General features: G+C 43.5%; 1 protein-coding gene across 2 annotated transcripts in view; it reads left to right on the forward strand.

The window, feature by feature from the left end:
* Positions 1-5,757: 5,757 nt before the first annotated feature.
* The window catches only part of MSRA (methionine sulfoxide reductase A), a 237,953-nt gene continuing 220,297 nt past the window's right edge, over positions 5,758-23,413 (forward strand). Inside the window, exon 1 of one of the 2 annotated variants that reach the window (XM_048296828.1) lies at positions 5,758-6,025. Coding sequence is in view for 1 of the 2 variants with exons in the window: in XM_048296826.1 (XP_048152783.1) it covers positions 8,782-8,923 (142 nt within the window). In the remaining variant the exon portion in view is untranslated. Of the gene's footprint in view, positions 6,026-8,749; positions 8,924-23,413 lie in introns of those variants that run through there. The other variant, XM_048296826.1, reaches the window with a different exon arrangement.

Raw genomic sequence — 23,413 nt, forward strand, 5'->3', positions numbered from 1 at the left:
AATTCCAATAAAGAATGGAATCAAAAGTCACAACATCCCATGGATGATTAAAGATAATCTAATGGGCAGTCAGATATATTTTACATATGCTGTTAATTTGTTTTCTTCCAAACAGAATATTACCTGGCATTTAATTTCCCTCAAGGATCCAGATGCTGTCAGGAAATGTCCTGATATTTTTGTTTAAACCTGGGAAGCACTTCAGGTGTCTCTTAATCCACTTTATTATGATTTTTCCAATGAAACCACCTCAAATACACAACCTTTCCATTTCCATCAGAACCTGAGTGCATTTTGCCAAGCAGTGACAGGCTGTGCTGCAGATCTATTCCCAGAAGAGCTTTCTGTGTTGCGATTCCATAATCACTGTTATTGCTGGATGCCACAACAAAAACAAGGTATTTGCGGTCAAAAGCCTAAAAATTTCTCATGCCTTTAATTAAATACTAATTTTGCTTTAATTTTACATGTTTTCTTACGCAAGGAGGTGAGGAGACAGCTCTCATTCCATAAAGATCATCTTCCTGGGGACCAGCAAACGCTTCGTTTGTAGGATGTGATGTTGCAGTGGAGGAAGGAGCCCACGAGAGGGCTCAGGGAAGCAGCCATGGATCAGCATCCCTGGGAAGCTGCTGGGCAGGGAAAAGCAGGGCCTTGAGGGAAAGCTCATCTCTTCAATCATGTTCACCTTAAAACATCTCATCTCGGGCAGGCCAATAAACAAGCAGTCCAAACAACATCAGCTGTTATTACCACGGGTAGTATCATGCATGTATTTTTAATCTTTTGCCTGTGTATTTCTTACAAACTTTATTAATCCCGGGGAACGCTGCTGCAGGGAATATACGATGGCACTTAGAGCTGATGAAGCTCCCTCTCGCTTTTATGGTGTCGGCACAGCGGGCTCCGCTCAGCACCACATGAGCACATTTATAAAAAGCTTATTACAGCACATAGCACAAGAGTTGTTGGGGTTTCTTTTTCTTTTTCTTTTTTTTTTTTTTTAACTGGGAAACCAGCACCATTAAATCAGATTATTTTCTTTAGCAGGGCAGTGTAAACAACTCTGTCATTTGTTTTTATAAAGTCATCAGTGCCACTGAACACAAACCAGCACCCACTGATGAGGCCAAGGCAATGCATTTAGAACCACCGCCAGAGCACGGGTATGATCCTTAATTTTCCACCAAAAAATATAACTGATTCCATTAGCTTTTTTTTTTAATATCATTCTTTACTATGGGAGATACAAAGGAAATCCAGTTATTCACCATCCCCTTGTATTTTCCAGATCAATCCCCCCAGTACTTCCAGCAGAGCAGTTGCCTTGGTGAAATGTTACCCCAAAGTTAACAGTTTATCTGTTTTCATGCTTATCTCTTCACTAATGATAATTTAATATCATGCTTATTTCTTCACTAATGGTAATTTAAATAAATAAAAGTAATTAATTTACTTCAGCCACTTGCTTGTGAATGGACTTCGGACTTTCAGTGATTAAAAACATATATTTGAGCAAACAGGAATTTGGGGTTCAGAAAGAAAAAAGGTTTTAGTAAGGGAGGGATGAAATCTTGAGGACTATGAGATCAATATGGAAAATGTGGAGTGGGGAATGTAAAATACTACTTAGGATTGGGAACATGAAGGATATTGTGCTAAAAAGTCAATTTATTTTGGAGTTGTTAGTCAATGTGTAAAATATAAGAAATATTTTTATGGAGTTAAAATTTGCCTTAATAATCTTCATTTTTTCCTAGTTAAATAAAGGAAAAAATGCTCATGAAGTCAGTCCTTCAAAAACAGAGTACATGGTGATAAAAACACAGAAACTCCAAAGTGAACTGAATACAAAACATTTATTGAGAAATTTCTTACTAAAATTGTAGTTTTACCAAAAAACCACTGTGTCATGATGACAAAAGCTAGTGAAATATGTATTTAAAATGTCAGATTTTAGAGGAGGATGCTGCCAATGACCATCTAACCTGATGTGCACAGCACTGGCCACTTGATGTGCCCAGGAATTTGTCCTCTCATGAGTATGGACCTATGGAGTATTATATACCACAGTGGGAAATTGTGATTTAAAAACTGCAGGGCTGAGCCTCAGCTACTGAGAATTTAATCCTAGGAAATTCATGGAGCCGTGAGAAGCCATGCTATTGAAGGAGATCTCTGCTAAAGCTTGGGATACCCACCTGCAAAGTGTGAATTCTGATCTCAGGCAGATAGGCGCCGCCAAAATGCAAGTGCCTGTCACAGAATCATGGAACGGCTTGGGTTGGAAAGGGCCTCAAAGCTCATCCCATTCCACCTCTGCCATGGGCAGGGACTCCTTCCACCAGACCAGGTTGCTCCAACCTGGCCTTGGACACTTCCAGGGGTGGGGCAGCCACAGCCTGGGATTTTGTGGTGATAAAAGTGTACCTTGAACTCCAGTGAAAGGAAGGGAGAACCAAAGGCTCTCCCTGCAGAGAGCTTGTGCTGCATTAGCATTTCTTTCCCTCATCATTGCTACAGTGCCATGGAAAATAAAGAACCTGTGTGAAGAGACTGTTTGTATCCTGTGTTTTCATCCTCTGCCTGGCACATGTGGTAGACTGTGTTCCATGAAACTGCCCGTTGTTTTTGACATCCCTCTGTAAATCTCAAATCACTGCATTATCCTGAGGTACAGTGCTGATGGCTCTTCTACGTCAGTTCCATTTTTAGGATAATTTATGTAGCTTAATCTCTATCTCAATGCTTATCTAGATCCCAAATGGAAGGCGGATGAATGACTGATAAATCTTCCCTCCTCTCTCAAAACCATCTCACGTTGATTCTTTACTGTGTTATCATCTTTGCTGTCCTTCTGGGGTAACAGATACAGCTGTTGATACAGGAATTCATGTTTCCAAAAAGAGCTGTGGCCCTTGAAGTCTCTGGTTTCCTTGACTGAAAACTCTTAGATCCAGTTGCTGGCTTTTTTGCTAAAACTGGGAAACCGACCTGTGTGTCCTGATGAAAATTTGGGCTTTTTCAAAGATCTTGTTATCTGACCAGTGACAAAATGTGATTGTAAAGAGGCACCCATAATGAGGTTGGTGTGTTTATATTTTATAGTTTATAATATCAGCATCAATCCTCAGCTCCATTAGAAACTGAGGCAAATGGCTGGAGCTGTGCCAGAGGAGCTTTAGGCTGGGTATCAGGAAAAGGCTCTTCCCCCAGAGGGTGTTGGGGCACTGAACAGCCTCCCCAGGGAATGGGCACAGCCCCAAGGCTGCCAGAGCTCCAGGAGCGTTTTGACAACGCTCTCAGGGATGCACAGGGTGGGATTGTTGGGGTGTCTGCGCCAGGAGCTGGACTGGACGATGCTGGTGGGCCCCTTAAATCTAGACATATTCTGTAATTCCAACTCTTTGGTTCACCCTTTGCCTCCCCACCAAGAGCTGGCAGAGCTGTTGTGGTTGGGGCAGGACAAGGGGAGCCCCAGCATTCCTGGCTGTGTGACAGAACAATGGGAACCCCAACATTCCAGGCCTGGAGATGTTCCAAGAGAAGTGTCCAAAGCTGCATCCAGTCACCAGAGCTGACCGGCCAGCAAGCCTGAGTGACCATGGCCCTGTCATCTCTGTGGCACCGCTGTGGCCCCTGGAGCTCCCCCACGGCCCAGCTCCTGCAGCCCTTCCTCTCCCCCAAGCCCTCCTGCAGCACACGTAGGGCCTGACCCTGAGCCCAGCAGCCCAGGGATGCACTGTGGGGACATTCCCAGCCCTTCCTGCCCTGCCCCTCTCCTTCCTCCTGCTCCTCAGTGCCCTCAGTGTCCTGCCCTCCAGCCTGAGTTGGGACCTCCTTCAGGACCAGCCAAGCCCCCCCAGCACCCCTGTGCCCCTGCCAGCTGTGGCCTGTGGGCTCAGCAGGGCATGGCCAGCACCCCTGGCCTTGCCTGGGCCACACCTGCCCTGGGCAGACCTTTGAGAGCTCCTCTGCCAGGCCCTGGGGGCCATGTGTCTCCTGTGTCCTGGGTGATCCCAACAATGTCCCCATGCCCACGGACTGTGCAGGCACCAGTGGCACCAGCACCCTGCACAAAGTCACCCGGCCCTGGCTGCCTGGGAAGGTGCCCCTCACTGAACAGAGTTCCAAAGTCATCCTGAGCACAGGGCACGGCAGCACCACTGGCAGGAAACATCAGGAGGCACAGCACGATGCAGGGACAGACCTGCCACCACCCCAGGGCAGCGTGTGCACACATGGCATCAGGCTGGAAAGGTGAGGGAAGAAGAGGAGGAAGAACCCTCTGCCCAGAGCCGACAGCAAGCTCAAGGCTCCTGCAGGCAGAGCTGGAGCAGAAATGTAGGATTAGGCCTTTTGAGGGCTCACATTGTTTGGGATGGAGCCAGAGTGTTTTTGATGTTATAGCTGTAGATGAAGATGTAGATGTAGATGTAGAAGATGTTGTTCACTGTTCTGCCTTTCTATTAAAACAATTTCATCCATAACCTGTGTCTGCATGGAATGGGGAGGGAGTGCAGGGGGCCCCAGGAAAAGGCACCCAAGAGGTGCAAAAGCATCACTGAGCCCCAAATCAGATCCACCAAGCCACAAAGGACAGCAAGGTGTCCCCAGACCTGAGAGACTGCCAGCAGTGCAGGCACTCCTGGAGGGAAACTCTCCATGGGCCTTTCCCAAGGGAAGCAGCCCTTTGGCATGGGAGCCAGAAAAGACGGTGGCATGCCAGACTCACAGACACAGCCCCTGCCCAAAGCAGCCCTGAGCACACCCTGGGCACTATCCTCCCCCCTTGGGATTTAGGGTCTTCCCCCTGAGGGTCACTGGGCACTGGAACAGCTCCCCAGGGAATGGGCATGGCTCCAAGGCTGCCAGAGCTCCAGGAACATTTGGACAATGCTCTCAGGGATGCACAGAGTGAGATTGTTGGGGTGTCTGTGCTGGGCCAGGAGCTGGACTGGATGATCCTCGTTGAATCCCTTCCAACTCAGGATATTCTGTGATTCTGTGATTCACTATTTGACAGTTTTATCAGTTATAGAGAAGAACTGGGAAAATTATTTCTGTCAGCAGCTGAGGAGAAGCTGGAGGAGCAATAGTGACAAAGACAAGGGATTGGTACAAGTCTAGATCAGTGATTTAAATGGTGACAAGGTCTAGGCACAGAACTCAACCTTCTACGTATCTGCCATAATCACCTTTATATTTCTATACTTCTGTAATCAATTCCTTTGGGAGCCCTTGGGAAGCCACAGCAATGTATCTGTGAGGCTGGAAGGTCTAACACTGCTCTTGGACAGATTAATGCACATCCAACCAGGAATCAAGAAACCAGATTACACCGGCTTGGTCTGAGCACCACCAGAATGCTGAATTCCTTACTCACATCGTCATCAAAGCAGGAAAAAAAATCAGGAACTACGTCACTTGAAAACCTGGAGAGCGTCCAGAGATGTGCAATGACTTAAGAGAATTAGAAAACATCCTTGACTGTGATGAACTCCCAGAGTCCTGTTTATCTTGTCTTGAGGGATGACCGCAGCCTGCAGTGCTAAGTCTGGATAACAAAACCTGGATAAAAGCAATCTCTTCATTCCAGGGAAGATAAGCTAAACTGTGACGGGTGGAAGCTGAAGCCAACCTAAAAATAAGCTGCGTATTTTTAACAGTAATCAAGCACTGAATAATCCACTAAAGCCTGTGGAGGATCTTCTTTCACTGCATGTTTTCAGATAAAAAAGAGATTGCTTTTCCAGGAGATGCACACTGCAGCACAAACCTGCCTTCCCAATCCCTGTATTTCCACGGAGATGGCCAGACAGGGCTTTATCAGTTTCGAGATACGGCAGATTTTGTTACATGGGAAAAACGCATCTATCCCAAACCACAAAGAGTAGGAAATTTAACTCTGATGGATTATGTGTAGGAAATGTCAGGTCCTGGAAAAAAACTCTGTATATTCTGAGCAAGTTCCTAGGACTGGATGAGTAGGAATTTGTGCAAAGCCCTGGCTGAAAGGAGAGAGGTAAGCCCACATCCCTTTTCTTCCTGCTCTCTCTCTCTCTCTCCTTTCTTTTTCCATCTTCACAGAAAATTTTTAGCATCTGCCATAAAATTGCTCTGCTGGGAATACTGTGATAATTACAGGAGAATGCAAGCACTGTGTAGGTGCCATAATCCACTTTTTTTCCTGATATATTTCTTAATTTAGTGTGTTAGTACATAGAAAGTCTATGTTTAAGTGTAAAGCATAACACACCATAAATAAAAAAATAATCATGTTCTACTGCTTGTTTGGAGAGGTAAAAAAAAATAAGAAAACTTTAAATGAAGTTAGAGTGCAATTTTCAGAGTCTCTCACCCAGACCTCACCCTCTGGAACAAGAGGAGGGGATAGCCCACACTTTCCTGAAATATAAGCGGGATTTATCTAAATTAAACAGTCTTCTGTTTCCATGGAGCCAACAAGCCCTAAACCCTTGTGAAAATCAGTTTTTATTTGTTAAGCGGCACGATGGCTTATTACCATTTAATACTTGGGATTCAGTGATGAGGCAGGGACAGGGTGCATGAAGTGCCACGCGAACAGGGAATGCCAGGCTGATTCCTGCCCCCAAGAGCTGTAATTTTCCAGCATCAGCAGCCCCGCTGTCACTGCTCTGGATCCCAATCCTCGGCTGTTTTCAGCCTCACGAACGAAGCAGCTTGACTGGGTGATGGGTGACAAAGCAGTTTTTCCTGGAGGAGTTAATGCACTGGAAAGGGCACCCATGATTTAAGGGATACACAGAGAATAAACACTCAAGGACAGCACGTTCAGCATGAAGGATGGCCAGGATCACTGGAGTGGAGGCAAGGCTGGCTTTTCTGCAGCTGGAATTTCGGAGCCTATCAGGGCTCTGGAAGATTTCAGCCCCTTCACCTGCGAGGCTGAGCCAAACATGAGCCTGTTTTTCTGCCCCTCACCTCTGACTGCCCTCATGCAGGGAAGATGGCAATGGAAACAAAAACGGTTGCAAAGAGGCAGAAAAAATTCTAGCTCACCGGTGGAGACATTAATTCTGAGGGGGAAATTCCATTGCCATCCATCGTGACATTGAGCAGTGCATTTTTTAGGAACACGTTGGCAGATAGGTGTAGTGAAAGTGAAGAGGTGGGCAGTGTAAAACCAGTGGACGTCATCATCTTTAGTAGTTTCTTACAAAGAAAGAGCTGAGAAATGACAGTGTGACCATAATGAGAGAACAACTAATTAGGTGAACACGTTTTAAATTAAATTTACACTTCCTTATTGAGCACTTCTGGTTCTTACTAACTTGTACTCTCAAAACATCACAGTTATTTATCACAAGCATCTCTATATTCACTCTTTATTCAATGGACTTTCTCCAGGCTATTACAAGACTTTGAGGTCACCTGAGGTCCTCTCCAGTCCTGATCTCAGTAATTCTAGTTACCATTACTTAGGAATTTTGTTTGTGTAAAACACCTTGAAAGATTGACTGCAAACTTGGGGACTACCTGTGCTCAAAGAGGATGTTGTTCACCTTTCAAACACAAAACAGGGAACCTGAAAGCTGAGGTGGGACAGTTTCTCTCTCCTGTTCCTATCTGAATTTTTAATTTTGAAGAAAGCCTGACTCCTAAAACATGGTTTTCCTGGTCTACTAGATTGTTTCAAGAGCACCTTGGAATTCTCAATATTGCTGTAAATATCCAACACCTCTATAAATACGAATTAAATTCTAGGCCTCAGGAGTATTGCATCTATGTAAAACCCAACCTGATTATGAACTGAATGGAACAGCATCTGTCATAGACATTTTTTTGAGAGAATTATCTGACCTTCCTCTCAGACTCGGCATTAGTCTGTTTTTTTATTATCTTCTCTCTATTCAGCCAACAACCCAACTTTTTCAAAGCCCTCCAGATAAATTTTGTAATCAATAAATATCCTGTGCCTTGTATAGTCCAGTGGAAGGTGTCCCTGCCCATGGCAGAGGCATGGAATGAGATAAACTTTAAGGTCCCTTTCAACCCAAACCATTCTGTGATTGTACAAATCCGTGCTGTATTACCCCCAAAAACACAGTGGGTATTTTCCACAAGCACTCACACTCTGATCATATTTTACATATTTTTATTGCAAATATAGGATGTTACTTGGAACATCTTCACTGAAAAAATACTCTGCAAAATTGGGATGATACAGTAGATTGCCTAAACATAACACATGCAAGCGCTGTGTAAATTAACAACCAGAAAAAACATGGAAAAAAATTAAATATATATATTATTGGGAGTTGGAACAAGCTAAGTTTAAATGTCCCAACCCAAACCTTTCTGTGATTATTGCACAAATAAATAAACCACATTAACCACATTACTGCACGAAAGGTATGTGTAGCGTGTTTTCCTAAATGCGTCCGCAAAATCCCGTCTAGAAGCGAGAGCGTGGACACGCCAGACGGTGGATGTGACACAGAGAGGACATGAGGTGGAGGCGACGTGGACTCCATGAGGGTCCCAAAACATTGGGAAAAACGCTGTGGCCAGACTCAGAGCAAGCTGCATTCCACAGAGGTGCTGTGGAACACATGGGCAGAGCCCATGGGAAGGGATATTTTGGGATAAAGGGTCACGGACGACACTGGTGGGGCGCCCTGGAGGGACCCCCGAGGCAGTGGCGGGTGATGAGTTGCCTTCCCCCGCCGCCGCTCGGCAGGGGGCGCTCTCCCCGCCCCTCCCTCGCCGGGGCTCCCTCACCCCGCCCAGCGGGCGATGTCGCCGCGCCACCGCCTCCACCTCCTGCTCTTCCTCCGCGCCCTCCACGGCTCTGCCTTCAGCATGGGCGACTGGGCCTCCCGCCTGCCGCAGGCGAGCGAAGCGCTGCCCGGCAGGACCCAGCGCATGGCGGTGCCAGGTGAGTACTGACTCCGTTTCCTTCCTTTCCCTGCCCCCGTTGCCGCCCCGGCCGCGCGCTCCTTCCCCGCGCTCCGCGCGCGCGCATGCGCGGTGCCCTCGCGGCGGGGGGGGGGGGGGGGGGAGGGCCGCTGCGGCGCGTGCGCGCTGAGGGGCGGGACGGGGGCGTGGGGAGGAACATGGCGGCGGGTGGTGCGTTCTGTGAGGGGGGGACGGGGACGGGGACGGGGGGGGTAAATGTGCCTTGGGAAAGTGTTTGTGTCGTGGTTTACTCGCGCAGTGACGTTTCTTGTGTGCCGTAAGAATAGGGATTGACGGGTTGTTGGAGCAGCCAGCGAGCGCGGCCCTGTGTTTGCCCAGAGGAGCTGTGGCTGCCCCGTCCCTGGAAGTGTTCCGGGCCAGGTTGGACAGGGCTTGGGGCAACTTGGGATAGTGGAAGAGGTCCCTGCTCGTAGCAGAGGGTGGAATTGGATGAGGTTTAAGATTCCTTTCCACCCAAACCATCATGTGATTATTTTCTATAATCTGTTGTCTGTATATGAGTTTTCTCTTTAATTCTTACTGAAGCCAGCAATAGGGTTTTAAAGAGATTTCTCTAGGCCTTACTGTTTTTTTAAAATAATAATACTTTAAAATAAAATCATGACATGCTGTGTATCTTCTGCGGGTGTTCTAGGAAGAAATTCTTCCCTGTGAGAGTGATGAGGCCCTGGCACAGGTTTCCCACAGAAGCTGTGGCTTCCCCTGGATCCCTGGAAGTGTCCCAGGCCAGGTTGGACATTGGGGCTTGGAGCAACCTGGGATAGTGGAACCCATGGCAGGGGGTGGGATGAGATGGGCTTTAATGTCCTTTCCAACCCAAACCGTTCCATGATTCTCTTTGCAAGGTGCTTCTAAGTTCTTAATAATTTTTCCTATTGTTTTCCTCCTTTGAGTAGATGTGTGCTGTCAGGTAAGCAAAGCAGCAACCCAGAATTCAGGAATTTACTTTCTCACAGCCCTCCTAGGAACTGAAGGAGTTCCAAGATGACTGTCAGTGCTTTTCAGTAGGAATTTTAGTGGTACTGAGGTGCTCTAATACATGTATTCAATAGCTCACGTATGAGGTATTTCTTGAACAAGGTGTTACTTACACGTATTTTTGCTCCAGGCTCCTGTGGACCCTAACAAAGTGTGCAAACTTAGGGCATAATTTAAACACACTAAGTACATAAGTACTGGTGGAAGAATTACAAATGGATGATGGCATAAGCCCAGTGGTCAAGAGGATAATAAATTTTTGCATTTTCTAGATACTTGGTTAGTAGTTGAAAATAGTGGTGAAATTAAAGGTAGCAGGGAGAATATTATGTCTGATGTGGAGGAAATGGAGTCAAAGGAGGGGTGCAGAGGTAGGGTTTGTGCTGTTACAGCAGTGAACTCCAGAGATGATACCAAGAGTAGCACATTCCCTGCATCAACATGGTACCTTCCTGTTTTTATTGAGAAAAGACTGGACAGAAGACACACCAAGCTCATTTTACGCTGAGTAAATGCACAGGTAGAATCATTCTGTGCTGCTGTACAAAAAGCATCCTCGTAAGGCCAAATACAATTTTTAGAAATGTTTTTCTATGGCTAAATGTGGCATTACGTATTTAATAACAGCATGACCCTACAGTGAATTGTCAATGTTAAAATAAGATGTAAACTGCGCAGAAGAGAATGGCAATTAAAATTTTAGGCTGACGATCAACTTAAGGCTGATTGACCTTGCAGACCCTTGCAACGTTAATAATTCTTGTGAATTGGGAACTAGAACTGGAGCTGGTAGTCTGCGTGAATTCTTACCAGTACAGCATAGAAGAGAGGGATTTTTCCTTTCTCTGCTGTCCAGAGTCACAGTTTGCTTTTTCTGCACTGCGAGCCCATTTAACCTGGCATCCAGCAGGACCACAGCTCCTTCCCAGCAGCTCTGAGATCATCTTGCTCTTCTTGTTGACCTCCCTGGGGTTTCTATTGGTGTAGACCTGGAATTTTTCCAGGTCTTCTTGGATAAACTTCAGCTGTTTGCTCTGTCTGCCCTTCGCTGTTTGTTTAACGCTGCCCTCAGATTTGCTGAGCGTGTTTTCTGTCACATCACTCATGTTGCTGTTGCAGCTATTGAATGATTCTGGCCCCAGCAGCAGCCCCTGGGGTCACCTGTTGCACACCAGACATGAAGGTATTGATCCCTGCCTTTGGAGATTGCTCCTCTTGCCCATTTTTGACATGCAGGCTGCTCCTCCAGCCAGGACTTCGTCAGCTTCCACAGCAAATGCTGTAGGAGAGGGTGTCAGAACCCTGCTGAAGTCAACATGTGCTACAGCCACTGCTCTGCCTTCCTCTGCAGAGCCAGAATTTCAGCCTAAAAAGGCAGCTCAGCCGGACAAGCGTGATTTGCCTTTGGTAAATGTGTTGATTATTCCTGATTACATTGTTGTTCCCTCTGTTTGGAAATATTTACCAAGAGAACATACTCCGTGATCTCTCCTGGGACTGAGCTGAAGCTGAGCATCCTATACGCGCCTCAATTCTTCTTTTTCCTTTGTTCAAAACGGCTGTTACTGTAGCCCAAATCTCATCATCAGAGATCCCCAATCACTGTGATTTTTCATTATTTCTCATCTGTAAGTGTTCTGATGGCCACATCAGCAAACTTGCCTCCCAGCTCTGGAAGAACTCCATATGGCTCCTTGGATTTAAACACATTTAGCTTAAGTAGCCATAACCCATTTTTCCTCATGTTCTTTGCTGCTTTTCTTTCTGATTGTACCAGCCTGGAGAGGTTTTGGAGCAGTTGTTTGTGGAGACTTGTGCAAATGAGGTTTTGAGTACTTCAGTCTTTTCTGTACACACTTCTAGGCTGTCTCCTGTATTCATCAATGCACTTTGATTCTTTCTGAGCTTCTTTTTACTCCTGCAATTTTTGCAGATTCATTTCTTATTGCCATTTATGTCCCCAGCCAGATTGAACTCCAGCTTTGGCTTCGCTGATTTTGTGCCTAAATGCTGAGGTGGTGCTTTCTGTGTCTCCTTTGTTGCTTGTTCTTGGTCTCTGCATTTTAGTCCATGAAGCAGTGCTGTGTTTCTGATGAAGTTCCCACTTTTCCTACATGGTTTTTTTGTTCCTTAACTCTCTTTAGAAAATTTTTGTCAAAATTCAGACCACCCTGAAGGGCCTTTTTTTCCCTCTGGCAGCCTCCCAGGGGCTTCTCAGGGGCTGCAGCTCCTCCAAAGGGGCAGAGGAGGGACAGCTCTCATCTCTGCTCTGTGTGACCAGAGACAGGGCCCAGGGAACAGCTGGAGCTGTGTCAGGAGAGGTTTAGGCTGGCTATCAGGGAAAAGGTTCTTCCTGCAGAGGGTGTTTGAGCACTGGAACAGCTCCCCAGGGGATGGTCACGTTCCCAAGGCTACCAGAGCTCCAGGAGCGTTTGGACACAGCTCTCAGGCCCAGGGTGGGATTGTTGGGGTGTCCTGGGCAGGGTCGGGAGTTGGACTCAACAATCCTTCTGGGTCCCTTCCAGCTCAGGAGATTCTGTGATTCCATGATAATTCCATATATAAGCCAGAGTCTGAGTTCTGAAAGCTGAAAATACTGAATCTGTTTACCTTTCCAGCCTTCCTTTGGATCTCCATCTCTGCTGTCTTGTGGTTACTTAGAGGACTGTTTCACTCTGCAGCCCTGTGCTCTCAAGGAGTTGTGTTTCAGTAGAGTGCAGCTCCACATCCTGTTCTTCTGTTTTCGGAAGGATTATTCCTACATCCTACATAACCTGTTCTGATCCCTGCTCCAGCTGTGTGTGCTGTGCCCGGTCTCTGATTCTTGGCGCATCAGAGGTCTGTGACCACACCTGGACATCCAAGTGAGCCGAGCTCTGCCTTGGTGTGCAGGCACTTGAGGAGAACTTCTGCCAGAGCTCTCTGGACCTGCAGTGTCCAGCCTCTTCACCTTCAGTGATGTTGACAGCCCCTAACTTTACTCAGTGAAGGGCTGCAGAGCATTTAGCTTCTTGTCTCTTGGAGATCCCACTGATCTACTCCTCATCCTGATGGAATAAAACATCCTTGGAGCTCCTTCCTTGTGCTGCAGCAACTCGGTCTACCAGAGCAGAGCTCCCAAAAGTGAGGCTGCTGCCACTGTTGAGATCCCTGTGGAGGAGCACCAGGCTCTTCCCACTGAGTTCAGTCTGGAGGGAAGTTGAAGTTCCAGAGGTGTTAGTGCTCACTGAGGATCCAAGAAAATCGTGCAGTTAAACCTGGATAAACCACTCTGCATTAGCTGAAAGGAATACAAACATTAGTAAACTTACTCTTTTTGTAAGCAAGTTGAGTTTATCAGATCTTCTACAAATTCCATAATCTGGGTTTTAGAATTTGTTGTGCTGTTTTCTTTCCTTGCGGTAGAGCACCTACATTCATTTTTTAAAATTACTTCTTTCATATTCTTGTATAATGGTGCAATATGATGTTGTGCTTTATAGTAAAAACACACATTATTTATTTATTGCTTCTACCTTTCTAGTATAACTCTACTTTTCAGAGTTAATTTTAGTTTGATTGGTGCTGAAACATGGCTGTGTTTTCTGACTATGTGAGGATATATTGCTTACACTATTTAATGAACTATTTTATTTTATGACAGTGGTAGGAGCAGTAGTCAAGGAGCCATATGAATGTAGAGATTGAATAACATCTATATATATGTATCTGTATAAATATATATTGATATAGATATATACACAGGTTTTTTCTGCTAGATATCCTGAGGTAGCAATGTGTAATAAATTAAAAGAATGTTTTTCCTACTGTTCCCAATGAGCAGTGTCAGAGAATATCTTCTTACACATCTGTAGTGGCTTGACTTTTTTGAGGCAGAGAAAGTCCAGCTCATGGGTAGAGAGCCTTAAGATTGTTTAAACCCATTAAGCCTCTTAGCTTTATATCTAAAGATTAATAGAGCAGTAATTACAAATGTGAAGGAGGTCATAGTGAATTTTAGTCTGACCTTCTGTGTAAAAAAAAAAAAAAAAAAAAAAAAAGCACAGCATTGCCATGAATTAATTCTTGCTTGAATCAGATCACACTCTTTAAAGAAAACATTGATTAAAAATGTCATTTGACAGAGGATCCACATGCTCTCCCTGTTAGTCTTTTTTTACCATTCTTAAGACACTGAGCAGAAATTATTGTGGTCAAACCAGTGGCCTGTGGTCTGGTACTTCCATTTGTTTCATCACCATGCTCACCATTAAACTATGTCCTCAAAATAAGGAATAAAATGAAAAATATTCATGTTTGTTTCCTTTACTGGTTAAAAGAATTTGTAATCATGGGCAAATACAAAATTTTTTCAGACATGATTTTAGTATCACTGTATTTTAGGTCTAAAATAAAGATTCTTGAGTGAGATTATACGTCAGGACAAAACCTCAAAGAAAATAAAGTTTGTCTTAAGGTTTAGGAGGATTTGTTTCTTCAAATTTTTACACCACTTTCTTTTACCTGAATCAGCATTCTACATAATGAATTAACTAGTTGTCCATTTTTATTGGGTTTGTATGAAATATGGGCCAAAAAAAGTGAGACTTGACTTCCATTGCAGTTTAGTGGAGTGTGTTGAGTAACAATGTCATATGTGGTTTAGCGCTTTCCAAATTGCAATTTACCTTTCTAACTCAGAAGACTTAATTACTTATTTCTTCATTCTAGGACACAATCTTTGCCTCAAACACACTCAAGCCATCAATTTCCATAAATTATTAAATTTCATTACAATTTTGTTGTGTATGCCAAGATTGAAAGCAAAATGCACAGCAGAGAAACACCTCACCCCAGTGGTTGTTTATTATCTGAAAAAACTTCTCAAATTTGTGGTTACAACTTCTTGCAGGTACTTCCAGGATGAATTTCCTTGGAAATCCTGCCTGTCATGGCTTTTTCTAGTGCTCATTTTTTTTTTTTGGTGCATTTTGTCAAGTAATTATATTTGCACACTAAACACCTCATTTTCAAGCCAACTGCACAGCTGTAAATATTGTGCTCTTGTTGGAAAGACAGGAATTACTTTTAACCCCCCCATTGCATTTTACATTTTGGAAGGTGCTGCAAGGAGAAGCAAAGATTAAGTCAATATAAAGAGATTTTTTTTGTTGTTTGCACGTGCTTTTTTGCTCTTGGAAGCTGGAAAACAGCCACCCAAAGGAAGTTAACAGGCACAGAGGATGCTGGGGAGATGGAAAGCATACAGGAAATATATTTACAGAGCTGCACATCAAGCTGCCAAATGCTGCTCCTGAGGTGGAATAACCCTGCACTTACTTACCACCTCTGACTACATCCCAAGAGAACTGATGACATCACTCATCACTAAACCCCTCAAAAAATGTAAAAGTAAAAAAAATTCTGTTGTTCCGAGTCCCTGGAGTTCTGGGGCTCTGCTTAGCATGCGGCTCACAGCCGGAGGGTGCGGAGGAAGCGCTCCCGGGGCTTCTCCTGGCAACAGCTCGGGTTGCTGGGAGACAGCATTGCCTAAATGGGGAGAAACTTCACCCAACTGGCAGCCTCTTGCATGCAAATGAGGCTTGGTGGAGGCTTCTCGTGCTGATGCCGTAATTTCCCTCTCCGAAATGAAAAAGGAACCCAGAGGGTTGTGTGTGGATGCTGCTATGAGGAGATCGTTCGAAGTCGTGTAATAAAAGGGGATAATTATTCTGGGTGAAGGTAGTTGCGTTACACAGGGCTCAGGAGCTTCTCGTTGCTGCTGTTTTGAAACAGGATGTACATGTCTGAATGAGCCAAATTTGGGGTGTTAAACCTATCAGTTAGGAGAGCTAAACACAAGGCTATATTTACTCAGGTTGTTTTTTCTATCTAGAGAATATTTTAACTGATTTTGTGTGAGTCCTGGGATACATTGGACTCCTTTGGCTGATTGTGTCCATTTATCTTTAGTGCAGGAATGACATTGACTGGACATTTAGGTAACGTTGTGCCCTGGATCCCACATGTTCTTCCATAATTGATTAAGTGAATGTATATCCCAGGCAGAGACACGGAATTAGGCATCCCACTGCTTCTCTTTCCACAGCAGGTAGGAGAGTATGGGGCAAACTTTACATTGCAGCAGGAACAGGGCGGGACAGAGCACTGGAAGAGGCTGAGTGGTGCTGCAGCAATACCCAGAGTTAGGCTGTCATAGGTGAAATGGGCACTGGTGTCTTTAGTTCATCAAAAGACATTTAAATCAGGGAAATAGCACCCAGAATGCTGTTTTCTTCCACTGGCTGCCAGAGGGTCCAGTGGCCACTGCAGGGTCCAGTGACCAGTGCAGGGTCCATTGACCAGCTCACATGGAGGTGTCTGTGTGATAACCAGGTATAGACGGAGTCCTGGCTTTGCTGTCTTCATCACCTATCCATGTAGTTGATATTCAATATAAAGCCTTTAATTTTTTTTTGAGTTATTCTCATTGCCCAGGGTCAAAAGCTGTATTTTTTTTGAACTCTCTTACACCAAATACCAGTTCACAGAATCACATTTTTTTCCTTTACTTTCTTCAATTTTCCTGGTTCATGCTCATATACAACATTGTCAATAATGGAGGAAAGAATTTCCAAAGTCAGGTTATCCAAATGAGAGAGAAGTTGTTTACACATGCAACTGCAGAGGTGCAGCATCTTTAGTTCCTTCAGAACACACAAGGAATAGATAATAAAATAATAAAATAATTGAGAGAAGATAAGTGCAGAATAGCCCTTAAGGCAGATTTAAAGTTGCTTGAATATTTCAGGTATTAATTCCTGTGTTTTAGTCCTTTTGTTCTTTGATGTACAGTATTTCCTTTTGAATTTTTTCAGCTTTAAAAGCTTCTCTTGTTTAATTAATGTCTTCCTGTCAAATTTATACCTTCAAATTACAGTGGTGTACATTGCCTTTACTTCAGGTTTATGTAATTTTTATTGAATTTATTTTTACTTTGCAACCATTGAATTATTTGGCTTGCAATTTATTGTGTGATAGGCAATGCTTTATCCTTCCATGCTTATCTTTTAATTATTATGTATGAAATTTCAGTGGTATGGACACATTTGATTATTGCACTTATTTTGTTGCAAATTTTTATGATAGGTATGAAACTTGCATTTAAATTTCTCGTACAATTAAAATAATGCACATAAATAAGTCCTTAATGCAAATCAGATAAAAACCTGTGCCATAAAACCCATCACAATCCAGGGATGGTTATTGCAGTTTCTTATGTATTGCTCATCGTTAATTCTTGCTGCAGATAATGCAAAATTGGAATTTAGTGGAGATTGTTTGGGTCTTTGTTTTGAAGATAAGATCTTATTTTCTGTTGAGAAATGTGGCCAGGTAGATGATACCTGTATTTTTACTATAGTTTGGGCTTGATTTTCTAGGAGCCTCTTGACTTTCTAGGAGCCTCCAGAGATGCTTTAAGGAATGCCCACATTTCAGGAATGGCTGAGAAGCAGAACTCCAGCGGGAACTAGATTTTTGGTGTCCCTCAATGTGAGACAGAAATCCCTCACCTTGAGGACATTTGTTTAGACTTGAGGACTTTGGGGGTAGAGATTTGGTGCCTGAGTCTCTGGCTCAGAACTTTTAGGAACCCAGTGAGCAATGAGAAGTGTTGTGTAAGGGATAGACAGTGGAAGTGTCTTTGTGTTTCTGACATTCCCCATTCAAAAAGTGCGAAAAATGCACTTTTTGGTTCATCAGACATTCAACTTGTGGAAATTTCATCCCAGGACTCCTAAAGTGGGAGCAGGAATCGGGGAGGTCAGGCATTGATGACTTGACAGGCTGGATGAGGGAGGAGAGGGATGACTCCAGACAGCCCTTGGTGGAACTGACAGGGTCTGGTACATGTGTATGGCAGAGTGGGATCACAGGATAATCCAGGTTGGAAGGGGCTTTGGGAGATCATTGATTTATGGGATCAGTAGATTGGCAGCTGATCTGCTCGTTTCGGAGAGGAAATGTCTGCAGTCGTCTGCTCCTTTCAAATGTTGAGCTTACATTTTGAAAAACGGCAAAATTCCAAGTCAGGGAATCAGTGGCTGATTTCCTGATACGCTTTAGCAAACTGCAGTAGGATTTTGTCTAAGATCATCAGAATCAAAATAACTGCACCAGAGATAACATTACGATATATAGGGTCTATGTGGACTGTTTACATTGCTTGCTTTCTTTTGTTTATGTTCTTCCCTAAGGATTCCCCTTCTTACCTAAACAGGGATGTGCAAACTTCCTTCCGCACTGACTGAGCTTGATCTGATGCGTGCTGGGGAGCAGAGATAAAATCTCATCTGGAAGAGTTTGCGCTCAGATAACTTCTAATAAAATAAGCTTCTCACAGAATAATAATGCTTCATTTCAGTAGGATCCTGAATGACAATTTTCCAAGTTACTACTCAGAAAGGGAACAGGAGAGGGAAGAAATGAGCAGGCAAGCCAAATGTAGAGGGTGGATTATTAACCAGAATGTCCTAATATGTTCTAATACATCTTTATATGAAGAAGAAAAATACTCATAAGGTGACCTAGAGATAAGTTTACAGTTGGTTCGTAAGATATGTATTTCAGAACTTCAGAACTTAGAAAAGATCCTTTTTTTTTTTTTTTAACAATTTTAGGATGTTCTGATCCTCCTCTGCTTTGTTAGCATTTCTCATAAATACAGTCATAAATGGGTATAACTGCCCTGGAGTCCAGCTGCATCCTCTGGAATGAAGCAGCAGGACCAACAGCCCATCTGTTTGCCACATTCACTTCTGAAGTTCTGCTTCTGAAAGGTGTCTTCTGATGTTGTTGGCAGCTGAACACAATTCCTGCTGAAAACCCGTGTTCTGAGCACTGAAGGGATTTAGAGTAGGACATCACAGCTCATATCTTACTGTTGAGTGGCTTTAATGCATTTGTTTTCTTACCAGTCATCTACACTTTTTGCTATTTGATTTAATCTGGTCCCTTGTGCCATTCTTAGTCATCAAACTGCTTTTCAACCAACCTGAAAGACTCTGTCATTTACTGGAGGAGGATTCCATCCCACTCAGGAAGAGCTGGATGCAGGCTACCACTGTGTATCCAGCATGGGAATTGTGGATTGTTGCTGTGACTGTGATTGTGCCCCTGGTTGTGGACGTGAACATGACTTGGATCCTCCTTAAATCCTTGGAGAGATCCTGGGTCTGTCCTTTCCCTGGTCAACCAGTACGTTCCTCTGAAATTCCTAGATTTGGAACTGTTCCCAGTCATGAGTTGGACACAGCATCATTTTTTGGATGTGGTGGGCTGTGCCTGGGCTGGTGACACGAGTCCAGAGGATGGGATACGAAGGAACGTTTAGCAGGATTTGGGTGTTCCTCTGTCCAGTCCTTGGTGGGGTGGAATTGCAGACTTCCGCACTCACCCTTCGGCATTAAGTAACTCATTTCTCCTTAAGTCCTTGTTTAAGGAGTTGTCTTTGTGTTAAATATTCCCACACCAATTAAGACCTACTCAGTGTTTATTTAGTTTACAACAACTGAAAGCAAACTTTTTGAGAGAGAGGCAAGAAGATCATCAAATGTGTATTTTATCCTTGTGGATACCTGTGCACAGACGTTCCCTGGTACTCCTGTTGTGAAAGTATTAAGTATAATGGAAGTGGAAAATGAGGAAAAACCAGCACTCTCTGGGCTGATGGCTGGATGAAGATGAGGAATTCTGAGATACTGCTCTCTGTAGAACCGTTTAAAATATTTAATTTGTGAAAATTCAGTAATTGAACACAAAGCACTTTGTTCCTGAATTTTACAATAAACCCCTTGCTTAGTGCAAAATAAAGAGTATGTTCTTATTCCTCACACCAGGAATTATGAAACCCTAACCTGACCAAACTATGGATAAATTCTCTTAGTTACTTGATTTTTTAGAGCCTCCATTTTCATAATAATTGAAGATATTTGAGTTTTTCTAGCCACAAGTCTATTTTCACTCCATCGAAGTTAACTTGTGGATTTTATTATGAGTAACTATTTCTACCTCAAGTTCTGTGCATTTATTTTTCGTGTTCCACACTGCAGTCAGTTTTTAAATGGCACTCACCCCTGGCTGTGGAGCTGGGCTCCCAACATTTTGGTTTTTTTTAAGTATCTGTTTTTCTCCTGAGACCTAAAGGGGATAATAAACAATTAATGGTACCAATGGTATTTAAAAACTCATGTAGCACTTTATATTGGAAGTGTTCTGGGTGGTACTGGACAAAGAGAATGGGAAAATATTTTAATCTAGGAATATAAATTCTGTTGGATATACTCTGGAGACCATCTGGTCCTAAGGAAACTGAAGAAGAATACATTTAGTGGAGATTGACCCATGGATTTGGAATTTCAAATTGGGGCAGAATGCCAGCACATGATGAGCAGTTGAAGGATAATCCCACAGTGATTTTAGGAAGTTGTTGACAGCTTCCGATAGAGTTTGGTCTTGTCATTTATTTGCCTTGCAAAGCTGGAGGACTCCACCCCACTGTGTGACAGCGCCAGCCCTAAACCCACCGGGCTCATGGATCCGCTGCTTTGATTTTCACCTGGATTCAGCTGGAACTCTCCATTCCTGGGGCTAATGTTTTCCATGGCACAGGAAGGACCACAGTCAGGCATATATGATGTTGTCAAAATGACAAATGGTAAATGCAGGTGGTAGGGGGGCAGCTGCCAGGAGGAGACAGCCCATCCTGGACCAGAATTAACTGGGGACATCAAAACTGTGCAAAACAAGCTGCCAAAAGTGCTCCTTGTATTGATTGATTTTGGGAAATCTGCAGGACCTGAGGCCTTTGCAGGTCTAGTCCTTCATATTCAGATTTTTCATGCCTTTATTCTTGTGTTTTTTAATATTTTTTCCATTTTATTTGATTGATTTTTGGAATGTTGACTTCAGCTCTCGCTGTCTTCCCTTGCCACTTCTGGATGGCTGCAGTATTACTTTTTTTCTTTCCTTCTCAGTATTTCTTTTCATTATATTGGTCTCCATGTAATAGCTACAGTCACTCACTTACATGTTCTTAGAGCTTCCCCAGTGTTTGGCTGTTTAATAATGAAACGCAGGAAAGTGGAGAGCCCATAGGAAATTCTTTGTCATCATCTCTTTATGAGCAGCCCAGGTAAAAGTTGCCTTTTTCCTGTCACATGATGCACTTTCACCCTTCAATAATAAATCAGAGAAGCATCTGGCTCCAAAATTAGACTCCTAAAAACCTTTAGCTTGTCCTCAGAGGAATTGGCTTCACTTATTTCTGATGGGAGTGCCCAGAAATTATAACAGGAGTGTGATAGCAGAAAGACTGACAGAGTTAGCCCTGATATGCCAGATATGCTGGTGTTTTTATTCTTAAGAATAAAATGTTTTGGGGAACTGTCACACCCACATTGACCTCGTATCAGGTGGTCAGGATGAAGCGTTACACAGCTTTCATTGGTCCATGGCACTGAGGTGTTCCATCAAGGAAGAGAAAAGGGAAATAAAAGCTATACCTGACATTTGAAAGTAACTCTTTGGGGTTGTATTCCAAATAGAACAGCTTAAATGAATGAGTTACTTCTTCTATTCCAAAGTTTTCCACTTGGGAGGTGGGAAATCTTCACAGGTGCACTGGGACAGGTATCCAGGTATACCACACTGGGGAGACACAGGGACGTTTGAGAGAGGTGGAAAAATACACGGATAAAAGGGAGTAAGATGACATCAGGAGGCTTTCACTGGGAGAATTTTAAATAGATGAATTCTAGGGGCATCATGGTGAAATGCATAAAAGATTGCAGAGTCATTTTGGTTGGAGAAGAGCTCCAAGATCATCGAGTCCAAGATGAAAAAAAGAATTTGAAACGTGATAACCAAGGCACAGACCAATATTAATCTTTTCCTAATTCTTCAAAGAAAGATCAGTGATAGCTAAGATATTGCAAAAGAATAAATTTGGGGATTTTTATCTGAGCATGGGGTTGTAGATAGTGTTGAAGGACAGAGCTCCGCATTGTTCTGTAATGGTAGAAAACAAAGATGGTCAAATTTGGACTGGAGATGGATAGGAGAATACTTGGAGTGATGAGGAATTCAACTCTTTCCATATTTTGTGCATTGGAAGAGAATAGCATCAAAGAAACTTCAGTGGGATAGCTGGAGAGAGGAGAATGTTCAGGAGAAAAACGTGAGGGTAAAAAAGCATTTTATGGAGTCACTAATACAGAACCTGGTGTCAGGTTGAGTTATCTGGGAGTTGAGGACTGGATTATTGCAGCCTTCCAAGGAAAAATCCATAGACTTTGAGCAAGAAGGAGGAAAGGAAAGGAAAGGAAAGGAAAGGAAAGGAAAGGAAAGGAAAGGAAAGGAAAGGAAAGGAAAGGAAAGGAAAGGAAAAAGGAAAGGAAAGGAAAGGAAAGGAAAGGAAAGGAAAGGAAAGGAAAGGAAAGGAAAGGAAAGGAAAGGAAAGGAAAGGAAAGGAAAGGAAAGGAAAGGAAAGGGCTGTCTTCAGAACTGTGGGAGACAACAAGAAGAAGAGCAAATTGGAGAAGCTGAAGGGGGAACACAGTGAAAAACAGGCAGAAAACATGAAAAAAGGCCCAAAACAAGGTGTGGAGAAAGTTTTGTGTTTTCTTCCTATCTGGAGGATACTGACCGCTCGACTGATTGGCATGGAAACTTCTTTATGTGAAGGGGGAGAAATGAAGGAGGAGAAATGAGTTCCATTGAAAGATATCGACACCTTGGACTGGAGGATGATGCATCTTGAAAGGGGTCACAGAGGGAGGTGGGAGCAGTTCCGATGGAGTGGAGCAGACCTGCAGTTGGAGTCCTTAAGAGGAGAGAGAGAGGGAATTAGGAGTAAACTACATCTTGGAAAAAAAGCCTTTAAGGCAGGAAGAGTAGAGTCATTCCTGCACATGAGATCCACTCTCGTTGGATCCTCTGCCTTTGGAGCAACATTTTGAGGGCTAAAATAAGGCTCTTCATCCTGTTAGGAAATTCTTTTCAGGAAAACATTGGGCTGGTCAGGAATTTATTCGTTTTTCCTGCCTTTCTTTCACTAAGAGTAATGAAGGAATAGTTAAACTAGTTCATCTCTATTGGAATTATATATATATTTTTAATATAGCTGAAGTCCCCTGTTGTCAATACATACGTTTTTTGAAGGAAAACTAATTAAAAGCTGAGCATTTAATAGTGACTGCTGCAGTAGTGTAGCCTGTCAGAGTTAATTCCACTGTCAATAATTTCCATGAGATCTTTTTGTTCCCATCTTGATGCCTGAGAGGTCTTTCAGTAAAGGCAAAGTGACACATTAGAGTTTGTTGTCAAGTGCACAAAGAAAAGAAATAGAAAAAATTTATATATAGGAGTGTTTTTTCCCCAGGTTAGCCTGTCATGAGGATGCGAGGTGCAAATGGAAATGGGGTAGTGTGCA

This window comes from Corvus hawaiiensis, chromosome 3 (assembly GCF_020740725.1).
Source record: "Corvus hawaiiensis isolate bCorHaw1 chromosome 3, bCorHaw1.pri.cur, whole genome shotgun sequence".
Classification (NCBI taxonomy): Eukaryota; Metazoa; Chordata; class Aves; order Passeriformes; family Corvidae; genus Corvus; species Corvus hawaiiensis.